The sequence below is a fragment of the Teleopsis dalmanni genome, chromosome 2, assembly GCF_002237135.1.
Source record: "Teleopsis dalmanni isolate 2A chromosome 2, ASM223713v2, whole genome shotgun sequence".
Taxonomy (NCBI): domain Eukaryota; kingdom Metazoa; phylum Arthropoda; class Insecta; order Diptera; family Diopsidae; genus Teleopsis; species Teleopsis dalmanni.
Genome location: NC_051847.1, coordinates 210171462 through 210187381, shown reverse-complemented (window position 1 = coordinate 210187381; position 15920 = coordinate 210171462). Strand labels below are relative to the sequence as shown.

At 28.8% G+C, this 15920-nt stretch overlaps 1 protein-coding gene and 1 pseudogene across 1 annotated transcript; both read left to right on the top strand.

Annotated features, from left to right (window-relative positions):
- The first annotated feature begins 3805 nt into the window (after positions 1-3805).
- On the top strand, positions 3806-4280 carry LOC119678627 (annotated as a pseudogene).
- Positions 4281-5343: 1063 nt separating this feature from the next.
- LOC119685855 (endocuticle structural glycoprotein SgAbd-9-like) lies at positions 5344-7424 on the top strand. The gene is made up of 3 exons (XM_038100251.1): positions 5344-5372; positions 6911-7038; positions 7116-7424. Exons 1-3 carry the CDS (start codon positions 5355-5357, stop codon positions 7339-7341), a joined length of 372 nt encoding a protein of 123 aa, XP_037956179.1. The 5' UTR covers positions 5344-5354; the 3' UTR covers positions 7342-7424.
- The last annotated feature ends 8496 nt before the right edge of the window (positions 7425-15920 follow it).

Sequence of the window (15920 nt, the reverse complement as noted above, 5' to 3'; positions counted from 1 at the left end):
AAATAACCTTCTACGGTATTTCCAATATGCACAAACCGTTCTAGCCGGTTTTCGTTCTGTAGACGGCACAATGCTTCGGAAAAAGAAGACTCTAACCATAAATTAGCATAGTTCAGTATCTCGAAATTTGATTCTCTAATTAGCATTTTGTTTTAAGTTAATTATTTTTACACGTATATTAAATCATAACATAATATCAAATAATTATAGTTCAAAATATGTTGTATAATCACCACTAGTGCTTCCAAATGCGAGTGTAAATAAAAAAAAAAGAATCTTAAGGTTCTGGTTGCAAATCTACACATGAGAAATCTTCAGACTACACCACACCTTTGGAGGTCGTTGAGTTTTTGTTTCAAGATTTCATCTCTTCACGGCTACAATTACAAGTTTTGCTTTCTTAAATACGTAAAACCGCAAGAATGCTATACGTTATAAAAATGTCAAGCTCTATTGGCAAATATTTACGTCTATTATTTGTTTAATTTTTTTCAACTTCAGGCTGACATTTTCAGTCAGTCGAGACGTCTTTATGCTCACACATCACTTTGAAGCATCTGCGCTGGACTGTCGTTTCCAATGCATTCATTCATAAAATATTGCCAATTTGCATTTACCGATTTTCAGTAGCTTTCGTGATTTATCGAAGAGAGCAAACCAGTTAGTGCATTAGCGTTTGGATTGAGGTAAACTTAAGGTGAGGCTACTGCAGGGCTACTTCGATTAGAGATAAAATTTTAACCATTCAAATTAATCAACTTGAAGCTCAAACACTTGATGTTTATTAGTACGAATTTAATTATCTACAATTAAATACTAATTAATCAATTACACAATTTAATGGAGAGGTATTTTGCAACAATGTCCATTGTATAGAGAGAAAAGCTTTGGAAGAAACTTTAACTGCATTACCTTCTGACAATATAAGATACACTAATGATAACCTGTGCCACTTTGATTTATTGCGTTCATAAAAGCTTAAAACAATCTATGCTTTCTGTTTCACTCACACCTGCAACTGCCTATATAACCAATTCTTTGAAATGAGTAATAATAAAATTTTAATCGCATACTAAGGCATTTCTCTAACCATAGGTTCACCTAGAATTTGTTTTTAAGAATTCTAAAAGAGGTTTAATATAAAACTTTGTGAACGATTATAACATAGAGTTTGAACTATTACTTGGGTATACTTAATCGAGTGATGTATGTTATCGCTACACTAAAGCATTTTTCTATATATGAAATAAAGTTCTAGATATATATAGTTAGTATAAAGAAGATATAGAAATACAGTATAGATAAGAAATATATATAATATATAATTATATATAAATCAGATATTGTTATCAAGAGAAAATGAAAATAGATTCAACACCATTTATCTAATGATACATTAGAGACAAAAATTATGTCAAATGTAAACCTAATATATAAGGATTACCCATATTAGCTGGACCTAGCTAGCAGTTAAAGTAATCAAGAGAAAATTAAACTAAATTCAGCACTATTTATCTAATGCTACATTAGAGACAAAAAATTATCTCAAATATAAAACTAATGTATAAGGATTACCCATATTAGCTGGACCCAACTAGCAGTTAAAGTCATCAAGAGAAAATGAAACTAAATTCAGCACCATTTATCTTATGCTACATTAGAGACAAAATTTATCTCAAATGTAAACCTAATGAATAAATTGATATAAAAGGTTATCTATATTAGTTGGACCCAACTGGCTAACGAAAATGAAAATGAAGAATGGTATAATGGTAATAAACAGTAATTGAATTCAGTTTAATTTACTTTTAGGATATATGTGGCTACTGTGTACCTCTGAACCTCTATTCAGTATCATTCAACCTCTATTGAGATTTCAATGTGTGAAGCAAAGTAACAAAACATGAGAAAAATCAACGCAGACATCTTTATGGATTCGGCGTCTTTTTAATACAGAAATATCTAGTCAGCTTGTGGAACTATCCCTCATACATATAAGGTTCGTGGTATAATGACTAATAGGCCAATTACAGTTCGGAAACTAAGGTTCAAAATTGAATATTATCTTAAAGAACTCTTGCCACAGGTGGAGGAAGATGACGAAAAGTGTTTCATTACTGCTTAGCTGTAATACGGCAATATTAAGATTTTATTTTTATTAAATCTAAAGAATCATGTAACTAAAAAATGTCACGGCAAAATTAACGGCTAGATAGGAATGAAAAACTTAAGAACATAGTAAAATATTTTTTTTTATGCAATAAGGACTCTTAAAGTATAAACAGAACCGCTTCAATATAGCACCTAGTACAATAAAGAAGAGGTGCTAATAAGTAATTTTGATTGGAAAATTTTTCCAGTGGTGACAGCTAAGCTCTCTTGCTAGTCGTTGTCTATTAAGTTTACCATTTTGTGGCATCAATATTAATAGGTATATAGTTACAATTTCTCAATGACAGGACTATATGTACAGATTTTTCCTTGTTTAGCATGATACTCCATTTTTTTTTTGCCCATGAAGTGATTTGGTTTACGGTCTGTTGTAGTTTAGCCGTTGCGTCTAGTATATTGTTGTCGATTACTAGAACTGTAGTATCATCAGCAAATGTTGCTGTAGCCTGTTGGTTGCCGAAAAAGTCTTACAACAGCCTTATGTAGTTTTGGCATAGTATTTATCAGAAAATGTATATAAAAATGATCATACGACTTTCGAAAACATTTAAGTTTTTTAGATGGTACAGTTTTAAAATTTATTGCTATAAAACAAATATCAAATTAATTAATTATAATAATTTAGATTAATAGTTAAAATTTAATATAAAAATTTAAAACAAATAAAAAATAAATTGAAAAATATACAACAATAATAAAATTGTATAACATTTCGATTAGAAATAATAAAATGTTGTAATATCGCCCCCAATTATGCTTTATTTCAGCACTTTTAATTTATTTTTAAAATAAAATATATAATAAAAATCTGACATTTATGAATGCGCATTAATTTGTTTAATATATGATGAGTATAAAACATTATCGGAAAGGTTGCAATCAAGGAAACGCTTCACCATTAATTTTAGTATCCTATAAGCCAATATTGCAATAGTAACTTAAGTATCGGTTATGCACTTAAGTGACATTTGCAATTTTATCTATGCTGAGATGAATTTTCAATGGAATTTTAATGACTACTGGCCAGCACTTTAGGTCTATGTTACACAGTTGTATGGTAAATAGTTACGTCAGTTTAATGTTATTTTTAGTTACGATGAAGAAGGCATAATAGAAAGTTAAATATCAAATCTCAATTGTCAATTGTCAATTGCAATTTCAAACTATTACTACTATTTTGATGATTTGTGTGGATAATGTCAAATCTCTAACTTACATTGATAGCAATAACAATTTAGTAGTTAAAGTGACTTTTAGTATCTACATAACATAGCTCTAAGGTTTAGTTGGTTATGTAGCAGTTACTTGACTTAAGAGTTTGGAACTCTGAATTCAAACAGTAATCCATATCCATATGATTTTTCCTATATTTCTTTATTTTCTCCCCTTAGGTTTTTGCATTCTAATTACCAACAGCACTTAACTGAGTATTGTATGACTTTAGCAGTTATAAAAAAAATTTTTTTTCCTCTAATCTTTGGTTTTTAGTGGTCTAGTCCAGATGATAAACTAGATATCATAAATGAACATATTAAAAATAATTTTTTTTGATTTACGGTGTTGAAAATTTATAATTATAAATATCCAACTTATACTATTATCATTATTATCTATATCAATTAATAACCTTCCTTCTTTTCAGTTTCTTCTGTTAGCCGTCGTGGCTGCACTTTCCACATCTACCTCAGCTGGTTTCCTTGATTACATATTCCCAAAAATTATGTCAGAATATTATGACAACAACCTACCAAAGAAGGATATCGCTTTAAGTATATATATATTATATTTTTTGATTTTACATTCCTGATCTGATATAAAAAATATTGTTTTTTTTATAAATTAATTTAGCTTGGAAGAACCAACTGGCAGCAAACGTGAAGAAATTGGTGTGATCATAAATCCTGGTACAGATGAAGAAGAACTCGTTGTTATGGGTACCTACTCCGTGTATGATGAAAAGACTGATACCGAAACAATGACCATGTTCACTGCCGATAAAGACGGTTACAAGGCACGCTATCAGATTAAGAATCGTAAACTCAGTCCTGGTTCTTTGAAATCTGCTGCCGGTTAAATTTTAACCTTCTTCAGTGAATTGTAATTATGTTCTTGAGATATGTAAATAATTTTTTTTTTAATTTTTTGTAAAGATTTTTATTTTTTTTTTATTAAACTGATAAATTAATTAATTTTGTGTTTAATTTTACAAGTATTAAAAATTTAATTGGTCTTTGCATTACATTGACTTACATTTAACAAATGTTTTAAGATTTCAAATTTTCAACGGAACTTAGGAGTTTAGATACAAAAAAACTATATATATATATATATATAAGTTGTCGGGGATCATGTTGCACTTACTTCAAAATTTATTTAAATTTGAATGTGTCTTATTTAATAGTTTCGGATACCTTTGACATTGCATTGTCTAATATACAATAACATAAGTCGTAACGAGAATACTTATAAAAACTATGGTTAAATAGACATTTCAGGACATTTCAAATTTCGGGAACGAAAACAACAGAAATGTAAATCTTATATATAAAACGACATATACCTATGTGGGGTGAAGCTATTCTATGAACAGAAATTTGGTAGAACACTACTAAAACGCATAAGAAAACTACAACCAACCAGGGAGTGGATTTCTATTCCAATTAATATTTGGTTCACATTGGAGCAGTAAAACTTCTGGTTTGTAATATTTTCAGATAAAGCTGCTAAAATATATATAAGGCCTCTTTGACACTAGTTGCGATATTATTAATAATTATTTCTAATAATAATTGTATTAAACCAATTTGAAAAATACACAATATTCCGAATAAATATATTATAATAATAAACCTATCATATGTGAATAGTATTGATTCAACGGTTCAAGCAGTTAACGGTTAACTTTCCAATTTGCATGTTTATATAAAAATGAAAAAAAAAATATTATTTTGTCTGGAATAATAAAAGTTAGAATTTGTATCTCGAAATTAATGGATGTGATGGTTTAATTTTGTTAATTGACCGGTTTGACTTAATATTAGCAATTTTTTAATCGAATTCAATAAGTGAAATGTTAAGAAATCGCAATAAAAAATCATTACATAATATTCTTGAAGCCAACGTGCTGAACTGAGATGCATTTCTTGTTTCAGTCTTAGTTGTGATCTTCAACGAGCTTCACCATGGCATCTGCAAAATTGGTGAGTGAAAAAAAAAACTCAAAGAGTAGCGCAAACTACAAGTGAAAGATACAAATAATAGTTGAAGTGTTTCGCGTAGTGAATCCTCGCTTAAAGGATAAGAAAATATATTGAAAATACTGTTATCGAAGTTTCGATCCTGCGTAGTCGCTGGAAATGACTGGATCCTGATAAACGATTGAATTATCGTTTCTTGATACGTACAACTTTTTTATTGCCTTGATTTTCAACAATCGCTAGCACAAGATTTTGTCTAAAATCAATACTAAATACAATTGCACTTTTGAAACTGAATGGCATTTTGTAGAGAAATAGTACGAGTTTTATAAATCGTCAGTTTTATATCTAGGATCTTGTACACTTCCTTAAAAATTCTCCTTTTCTGGTTTCTTGCTTTCTGGCATCTTTTTCTTTTTTTTTCTGCTCTCTCTCTTTATTCTGTTTTTCAGGTTTTTGTTTTTTTAACTGTTTGTTCTTTATCTTTGTTTTGTTCTTGTTCCTTCTTCTGATTCTTTTCCTTCTTCTCTTTCTTTTCCTTCTTCAATTTTCTTTTCATTATTTGAATCGATCTTATTCTTCTTACACCTCTTTCCTTTTATTTATTTCTGCTTGATTTTCTTGTCTTTTTTCTTATTTTTCTTCTTTCCTTTTCCTTGCCTTCGTTTTCATAATACTGCTTCTATTTATCAAATGAATGAATCATTATTCAAAGTTAAAATGTAGGTAGCATCGTTGATTTTTCCTTCTATAGTTAAGCGAGTTTAGCACTGGATAGTTAGGCACTCAGTTCATTTGCGAGATGAGAACGAAGGAGCGGTCAGCTGTGAGAGCCAGTTCACGCCCTTTCCAACAGGCTCGTTCCGGTGCAACGAAGACCTATACACAACTTCATCTACACCGGCTACTTGGACATGATGTTCCTTATTAGTCGGAAAACTCGATCGTATGTGATTACGACGCAGAAGGCACCCAAGTGCCGATCATTGGAGTCCTTACGGTCTTCATCTGCTGTAACACCTCCGTTGCGCTGACGTTTAATTCCACGAACAACGCTACCGTCTTCTCATTATCACCCCATGGGTGACATTATTTTACTCTAGAAAATACTTAACATTTACATCTAAAATATTAAATATTTAAACTACTATAAAATATCTAAAGCACTAAAGACCATATGGCTCTTGAAATCTAAATTCAAATAATTCCAAGTATGCACTTGTCATAGTCAAATTATTCATTTCATTTTTAATTATTATTATTATTTATTTTTTGTTAAAATGGTAGGTACAGGCGAAAAAAATATAATTATCTCAATCCTCTAATCATTAGTCTTTAGCATTTAGTGGTCTAGTCCAGATGAGAAACTAGGTCTTTTTAATTGAACACATTAAAAGCATATTTTTTGATTTACGATGTATTTAAAACTTGTAATTATAAATTTCCAATTTATATTTATCATTGTTATCGTTATACTTATCATTATAATTCTCATTATTATCTATAGCAATTCGAATTAATAATCTTCCTTCCTTTTTTAGTTTCTTCTGCTAGCCGTTGTGGCTGCACTTTCCGCGTCTACCTCAGCTGGTCTCCTGGATTACATATTCCCAAAAATCATGTCAGAATATTATGAACAACAACCTACCAAAGAAGGATATCGCTTTAAGTATATATATTATATTTTCCGTTTTTATACTCCTGATCTCCTGATAAAAAAATATTGTTTTATAAAAATTTATTTAGTTTGGAAGAACCAAATGGCAGCAAACGTGAAGAAATTGGTGTGATCATGAATCCTGGTACAGATAAAGAAGAACTCGTTGTTATGGGTACTTATTCCGTGTATGATGAAAAGACTGATACCGAAACAATGACCATGTACACTGCCGATAAAGATGGTTACAAGGCACGCTATCAGATTAAGAATCGTAAACTCAGTTCTACTGCTTTGAAAACTAGTGCCGGTTAAATTTTAACCCTCTTCAGTAGATTGTAATTATGTTCTCGAAAGATTTTTTTAATTTTTGGTAAAAATTTTTATTTATTTTTTTATTAAAGTGATAAACTAATAAATTTTGTGTTTAATATTATAAGTGTAAAAATATTCAATAGGTCGTTGTATTATCTTCATTTTTCAGAATGTTTTATAATTTCCAATTTTCAACGTGTTGACAGTGTTTAAGTACTTCACAGTAAAGGATAATGAACACAACTTATGCAATTCAAGCAAATATTCCTTTATCGATATATACTAGCATTAAGTTGCCTTGTTTCATACACTGATGCCTATAAATGATTTTACAAATGTTCCATAAGATGACAGTATATAGGAAGCCATGCCTCAGCTTAATTTTTGAGAAGATTGTAGTCGTAACTTGCTTCAATAATTCGTTGATTCTACTGACAATACAATATGTATACACTACATTACTCACATATTGAAAAATAAATCGATGTTCATGGTCCCGTCCATAGAGCCGGAGCAATGACGATATCATCCTGATTTTCTTAATATCTTAAAAAATAGGCCCAATGATTCTACTATAAAATAGTAGTTTGGATGTCCTTAATACAGATCAAAATTGGTTAATAGTAAAAAAGGTATGTTCCATCATGACAACATCATGCCACAGATGTCTTCGACAACTATGAATAAATTTACGGAATATATTAGGGTTAGACTCGTCAAGCTATTCCAAATTGTCTTCAGAATGCAGAACAAAATTCAATGAACAATACCAATTATTTTGTCATCAATGGTAGATGTGGAGAACTTCGAAGTCTGAAATTCAAGAAATTTGCTCTAGTCAATTAAGAGTCAACAAGAGTATGATATATTTAGTTTAAACACAAACTCTAGAGAAAAACATGAAACGATAAGTAACGGTTTATAAACATTATACTTCTGGTTAATAGTTTTTATATAGAAATGTTCAACTTAATAGTCCAGTATCTTACTGAAACTTTTCGTTAAATGAGAGTACCCGACAAGTCAAAATCATAAAATATTATATAAAAAAAATAAAATATGCTAGCTAACTGCACTAAAACCGCGGAATAAACATGAGAACAAATATGTATGGAAAAATGTTTATTGTAACGTTTGTCAAAAGCACGTCCTATTAATACATATCTGCAGGTACGCTGATCAAACCACTTATTTAAGAAATAAAAAAGTATCAAAAATAAAATAATAAAGTAAAAATATATCTTATCACATTAAGTGTATAATATTTATAAGAAATTTTAAAAGGTATAACAAAAAAATTAAAAAAGTTCTCAAAAAAATTAATTAGTAAAACAATTTTTTTATAGCAACTGCCAGAAGTTCTATTCACAAAAATATTGTTTATAAATATGACGGCTTTCTATAACCTGTTCAAACCATCTGTATTTAATTAATATACTTTTAAACCTCATAAAATATACTTTTTGGTTTAAATATGTGCAGAAAAAAATGAAATGTCATATATGTATTTTTCTACTATTTATCTTTTTATGAAACTAACGTGCTTAAACTATAATTAACACAAAATTAAAAAATATTTAATTATATATATTTTATTTTTAACAAATCAGCATACAATTTGTATATTAGCAAAAAACTATTTAAAGAAAATATGAAAAATACAGAGTTTAATATTGACGTCAAATTTCGGTATAAAGTTCGATTTTTAACATGAAATTCAGTTTATTGTGCTTTGAAGCACATCAAAATCTTTTCCAATAATATGAATCTAAAGTTTTATTGATGCTAGAAGTTCATTAACCACAGAGATACAAAAAGTATCTCGTCTCGCACTCTAACACAAGGCAAGCTTCAAATCACAAACAAATGTATTGTGACTGAAACATCTGTTATAACTTCAATAAAAATATTATTTATTTTCAAAATATGTGTAAAATATATACGCTTTAAGAATTAAAAAATAATTAGTTTGTTGAGGTAGTCAAGTTTTATAGCAAACATTAACTATAATTTATTTCTAAGAATTTTATAATGTTTTAAAAAAAAATATTAATTATCTTTTAAGCAAAGTCAGTGATTAGTTGCGTTCTAAATTAACATAACGATTAAAAATAAAAGATATAATATTAAAACAAAAATTATAGGTTTAAAAAATAGTTTTCCAAAAAGATATATAATTTAATATAATAACATTTTTAAAAAAAGTAACCGCATATATCCAAGAACTGACAATATCATTGGTGTAAAAGTCCTTGAAAATCCTATGGTTGTCGCTGTTGACACATATTCTCTGTATCTTCAGCTATATCTTCTTTTATGCATTAGTCTATTTTTCCAGTTCTTTGGTAAACTATTAGTAAACATTTCAGAAATAATTCCTTATACAGCAAAGCAAACTGAATTAAATTTATTAGGTTAGGTGAAAAATCTAATGTTCTAATGTTATTTCCTGAAATTCTTAATATATACAAAATGAAATTGAAACTAAAAAGTTTATATATATTATTTAATTTACTAATATTCATACCTTTGCATGCATTTATACATACTTTGCAACACTGACAAAAATGATATGAAAAATACTAGCAGAGTAAGTAGCAGCGGCAAATATCAAAAAAAAAAAAATTAAAAGTGGCTTTAAAATTGTCATAAATAAAAATAATACAATACAGTCTATAGATATAATCTTGCAAAAAATTTAAAATATTATCCATGAAATGATGTTACGGATAATTTAAAAATATCCGTAACATCATTAAATAAATCGATTAAGTCCCACAGTCAATACAGCAGCTATGTTTAGATCAAACACAATGACTTAAAATTTTATGACAGTCTTTAATTGCTACAAATGGGTTAGCAATTTGTTAAACATATTATTTAGGAGACGGATCATAGCGATATAGATAAAAACTGCATTACACTTCAGATTAATTAGAAAAAAAACTATATATTCAAATTCTTCCAAAAAATAATAGATTAGTAATCCTTCAGAGATCTGAAAGTGCATAATCTTTGAAATCTTTTTAAATGAAATATATGAAGAATGGAATCAAGGTCCCTTGACACGGAAAGCTCATATGGCTAAAATGGGGTATAAAAAAATCACAGAAGTTTTTTTCTTTATTTAGTAAGAAATGAAAACTCAATCCTTTTAGGCACCATTAAAGAAAGTCTAATATATTGCCTTAGCAATAGGTGTTACATTCAATAGCTATGCTATGGCGGTGAGAAAGAATAGGATGTAACGATAATACTAAGTTATTATCAGTTGGAGAATAATAAGTTAATGCTCTCGTTAGTGTTGTAGTAGCTGCGGTGGTGAGAAGAGGAGGAGGCCATTGTAAATCTACGCTGTTGATGTGTAAAACATTTTAAAAAATTATAACACTATGTTTATAACAGTCGAAGATTGTCCCATATCATTGATCAAGTAAGGATCCTACTGGAATCATATAGCATTTTAGCAAACACATCGATTAAATTAACTAAAAAATATGGTTATATTTTTAATAATAATAAATTTTAATTATATATATGCTATATTTTCCTATTAAGTATTGAATCCAAAGTATATTCAAATCTGCCATATGGAATGAAAAATGTTGTCACACTACGTAGGCAATTTTCGATTCATTCTCCAAACTTCGCTGGCTTGGTCATGTCGTGCTAATAGAAAAAAGTGCTCCGGCTAGAAAGGTTTTGATTCTCTACCCTCAGTTGAAAAACGAAATAAAAGATGAGTAACTTCGGTGGAAGGACCAGGTGATTAATGATTTGGAGATACTCGGTACTACTAACTGGCGACAGCAAACACCGTTCCGACTGGGTGGTGGAGGCTACTCGATGCGGCCAACTTAGTAAGTAAATCGATCACCAACTCTATTTATATACATTGAAAATGACACTCTGCATTCAGTTGGTACATAAATTCATATCAATTATGAATTTGAAGTTGATTTAAAATGAATACTCATTCAGTAAAGTGAACTCTTTCACTTCACTCCCTCATGCATACAATACTTAGTGGACAGCACCAAAAATACAAAAAAAATAGACATGAGAAGTCATAAAACAAAACGTTTATCTACGTTTAAAATACACTACACTATGTACACTACATTACTGTACTAAAAAAGCACATATAGATATTAAACTAAAAAAACCAACTTAAATAAAATAATATCATATCTGTAGCATAAATTAATTTAACTATAATATAAACACCATTAGACAGTGTCTAGTAATTATTAAAAATTATTTGAACTTTTCATTTTATACTACATTCTCAATATTGGCAAGTATGTTTATCTTACATATGTAATAAAATAAATGAGGTAACTACTGTAACTGTTCTGTTATATTCTGCCTCTGCCTCAATGTTAATTAGGCTTCTGTTAGGAATAAACTGGTATAAAGAAATGCTATTTATATCGCTTAGGCAAAAACATTTTGCTACCAAAGCAATAATGATAGAAAATATTACGAAATAATATAATTTTTTAAAATAATATAATTAAAATATATAAAAATTAAAAAAAAAATTTATATTAATTATTTTTACTATTTTAACAATAAAAATTTTATGCAGTTAAAGAGTTTCAAATATTATCCGTCAACACAAAAATTTTTCATATGTAAAGTACAAATGAACGTACGAATGATAAGGCTTCACGCCTCTTAATTACAAACAAAATCAACCAAATTCAGTTCCTAGAAAACTGTTATAAAATAATTGAAAAAATTAATAATTAAAATTCATAAGAAGCTAAATTCATTTAAATTTTGATTTCAATAGTCATTGAATCAAACAAATCAATTTTTCTCATCCTCTTGACCTTTTGCCAAGCATTTTATCTTTAACCGCAAAATAAAATTACTCCCTTTGTTTTTGTTTTTTAATTGAAAATATAAACAAACACGTGTTACCAGCAAAAAATATAAACAAAATAAAAGTGTGTCAGTGACAATTGAAATATTTGTGGTAAAATGTTTTGTATAACAGTTGAGAGTGAAGTGCTGTTAAAAAGAATGTAAAGACGAAATGTAAAATTTAATGAAGTAACATAAAAACATGAAAGCTTTGCCAAAGCTACTTTGATTTACCATTGATTTTGGTTAAAAACAACTTTAACTAAAAGAATATGTTGTACGTTTTAACAGGAGATGGCAGAGCGACGAATTTTACATACTAAAGAATATTTTTAATATTTTAAAACTAAAATTATTTATAAAAATATTAATAAAAAATTTTTAAAATTAAAAATTTTTGTTAAATGTTAATAGCGGTTAGATTTGAACTCATTTACTTACGCAGTATGTATAGATAATGGCAAGAAGTCGATTATAGTTTCCAGTAATATTTATTTCATATTATTTAATATAAATTAAATAAAAATCTGTTCTGGCATTAAGAATAAAACGCCAATATAAATGAGAAATATTGTACACGGATTGGTTTCACCATCTTTTCAACAGCATCAAAACAAGAATGAGATTTTAATCAATTAAATTCAGTAAACTGTGTGAAAACTGTTATAAAAACTGATTTTAATCCTTGATTTTACACAAGTCTAGCACCGGTCAATTACATTATTTTATTATATTATTTTATTATATACAAAATGAACATATTTATATTAAATAAAAATGAAAAAATACTTGTAAACTAGCGTTAGTCATTAATTGGAACGAAGAATCATTAATGAATTTCAAAGTTATTTTTATATACAGTGGCTCACAGCTTATTTGATGCAAGCAAAAATTTTTTGAAAAATGTTGTTTATTTCAAAATATTTTGCAAAATTAAAAAAACAAAGTATGCAGAGTTATTGTTTATAGTGTGTTTATTCATTTTCAAAAAAAAAAAACCTAAAAATCTTCTTCCATTCCTTAGTAATGCATCAAAAATCAAAACCAAATGAAAAATTCATGTCACAGCTTAAATGATGCAGTTAAGAATACCGTTATTTTTGTCGCCAGATTACACAGAAATTAAAATATTTTTATTCTGCGATCATTTGTAATCTAGTTTTTGAGCGAATATATTATAAAAATTAAAGTGAGTGCATTTTGTTAACCATGGGATGGCGCACATCAATTGAAAAGCGTGAGTTAGTGTTGGAGTACTTTAAAAAGGGAATTCTCCAGCGTAAAATTGGTGAAATGGTAAATATAAGCTCTTCAACAGTTTAACACATAATTGAACGCTTCGTACATGAAAATCGCATAGAAAATAAGGGACAAAAGGCTCCCAATAAAATTTTTACAGAAAAAGAATCAAGGTATTTGGTAAACCAAATTTGAAAAAATCCAACAATTAGCGCTCCAAAGTTAACAGACATGGCCAAAATAGATTTTGGAAAAATTTGTCATCCTGAAACCGTTCGTAGAATATTGAGAGAATCAAATTTCAATGGAAGAATAGCTGTAAAGAAACCTTTCGTAAGTGCAAAAAATAGAATTAAAAGGTTGCAGTTTGCACGAGAGCATTTAAATAAGAGTCCAGCATTTTGGCGAAATGTACTTTTTGCAGACGAAGTCAAAATAAACTTATTTGGATCAGATGGAAGATCTTATGTATGGCGCGAAGGCAATTCTGAGCTCAAACCACAAAATTTACGTGCTACCGTAAAACACGGAGGTGGTAATGTTATGGTTTGGGCATGTATGTCATCAAATGGAGTAGGAAATTTGGTCTTCATCGAAGAATCTATGAATAAAAATATTTACTTAAAGCTTCTTCAAGAAAATTTGATTCAAAGTGCAACGAAATTGCAGATTGCAGATGATTTTCGCTTTTACCAAGACAACGACCCTAAGCACAAGTCAGCATTAGTACAAACGTGGTTGATATGGCAATGTCCACACATTGTCCAAACTCCTGCACAATCACCAGACTTGAACGTTATTGAAAATTTGTGGTCCGTTTTGAAGACAAATATCAGAAAACATGACATCCGCAACAAATTTGACTTAAGAAACGCTTTACAGCAAGAGTGGAGTAAAATTAGTCCAGATTATACCAAGAAACTGGTTGATTCCATGCCAAAAAGGCTTCATGCTGTTATTACTAATAAGGGATATCCAACAAAGTACTAAGTACTTAGAATTAGTCCGGAAGTTTGTAAAAATATTAGTTTTTTTGATGTTGCATCATTTAAGCTGTGACATGAATTTTTCATTTGGTTTTGGTTTTTAATGCATTACTAAGGAATGGAAGAAGATTTTTGGGTTTTTTTTTTGAAAATGAATAAACACACTATAAACAATAACTCTGTATACTTTGTTTTTTTAATTTTGCAAAATATTTTGAAATAAACAACATTTTTCAAAAAATTTTTGCTTGCATCAAATAAGCTGTGAGCCACTGTATGTATTCGTAAGCTTGTATATCAGCTGTATAATACTGAATAATAAGACACAGAATCAGTGTCTTAGTCTGAATTATGCTAGAAAATATATAAGTATCTACTTGTTACATTGTCAAGGGAGCCTAACACCTAATACTCCTATTCTCCCTGTGTATACGACTGCATAAATGGATGTTTCGTTTACAAAGACATATGTTAGAATTAATATCATAACAGGACTGAATAAACTTAATTCGGTTATTCTTAAATAATTTTCACAAATTAAAATAAAGTATTTATTAAGTATGGTTTAAATGATTTATTCTTGGTATTCTTGGCCAACTATCTTACACCCATGAAATTTGTCAGATTAAATTTATTAACTAATATAGAATAAAAATTGTTATCGTTCAATATTTTTAACAGAGCTGGAACACATTGCTTCTCAGCAATAAACAGGCTTAGTTTGAGTCAAAACAATAAAAAAAAAATAAAAAAAAAGTCTTGCAAAAAGGTAAACAAACTGAGTTGGCGGCATTATTTGCCTATCTAAAAAGCCAAGCAGAACCATTGTTGCACGCTTGACGCTTTCCGAGTTGATATTGTTGCCACAGGTAACTGACCAGGCACAAAGCGGCCCAAACAAAACAATTCCAACAAAATAAAATTAAATGGAAAATGCTCAGGCGGTGAGAGAGTCACAACTAATAACTAGCGACTACGGGGCAGATTGCAGGCAAATTACTACGGATACTGTTACTACCACCAAAGTCAGTCATCGCAGCGCCCAACGGTTCTAGTAACGCTAATATAGTTTAGACAAGTCAAGCAGCGAGTAGAATAAACTGAAAGCTATGAATCAGTACGGGAGCAGCAATTGACGGAGAGAGTGAAAATATCGGAAAATAAAAAAATTAAAACGAAATAAATTTAGTGTATATCATATATATAATATATAAATCATATATATTAAAAATATTAAAGTGAATAGTGAAAAAAATTATATGACTTCCAATTAAAAATAAATAAATAAATAATTGCAAATAATTAGAAGTAAAAAAAATTTATTAGTGAAAAATGTATAAGAGTATTATTTTAATATATAATATGTATATTAATATAATAAAATGTTATTTAGAATTTAAATAAAATTATTTAACATTATTAATATTCACTTTTCGTCTGCCTCATAATGTGAACTTGGTTTGCTAGTTGAAAGCCATTAAC

Bases quoted from the DNA above. Each gene is read 5' to 3' on its own strand.
- LOC119685855 (XM_038100251.1), top strand. The intron at 7,039-7,115 runs GTATATATATTA...AAATTTATTTAG, and splicing joins AAAGAAGGATATCGCTTTAA to TTTGGAAGAACCAAATGGCA.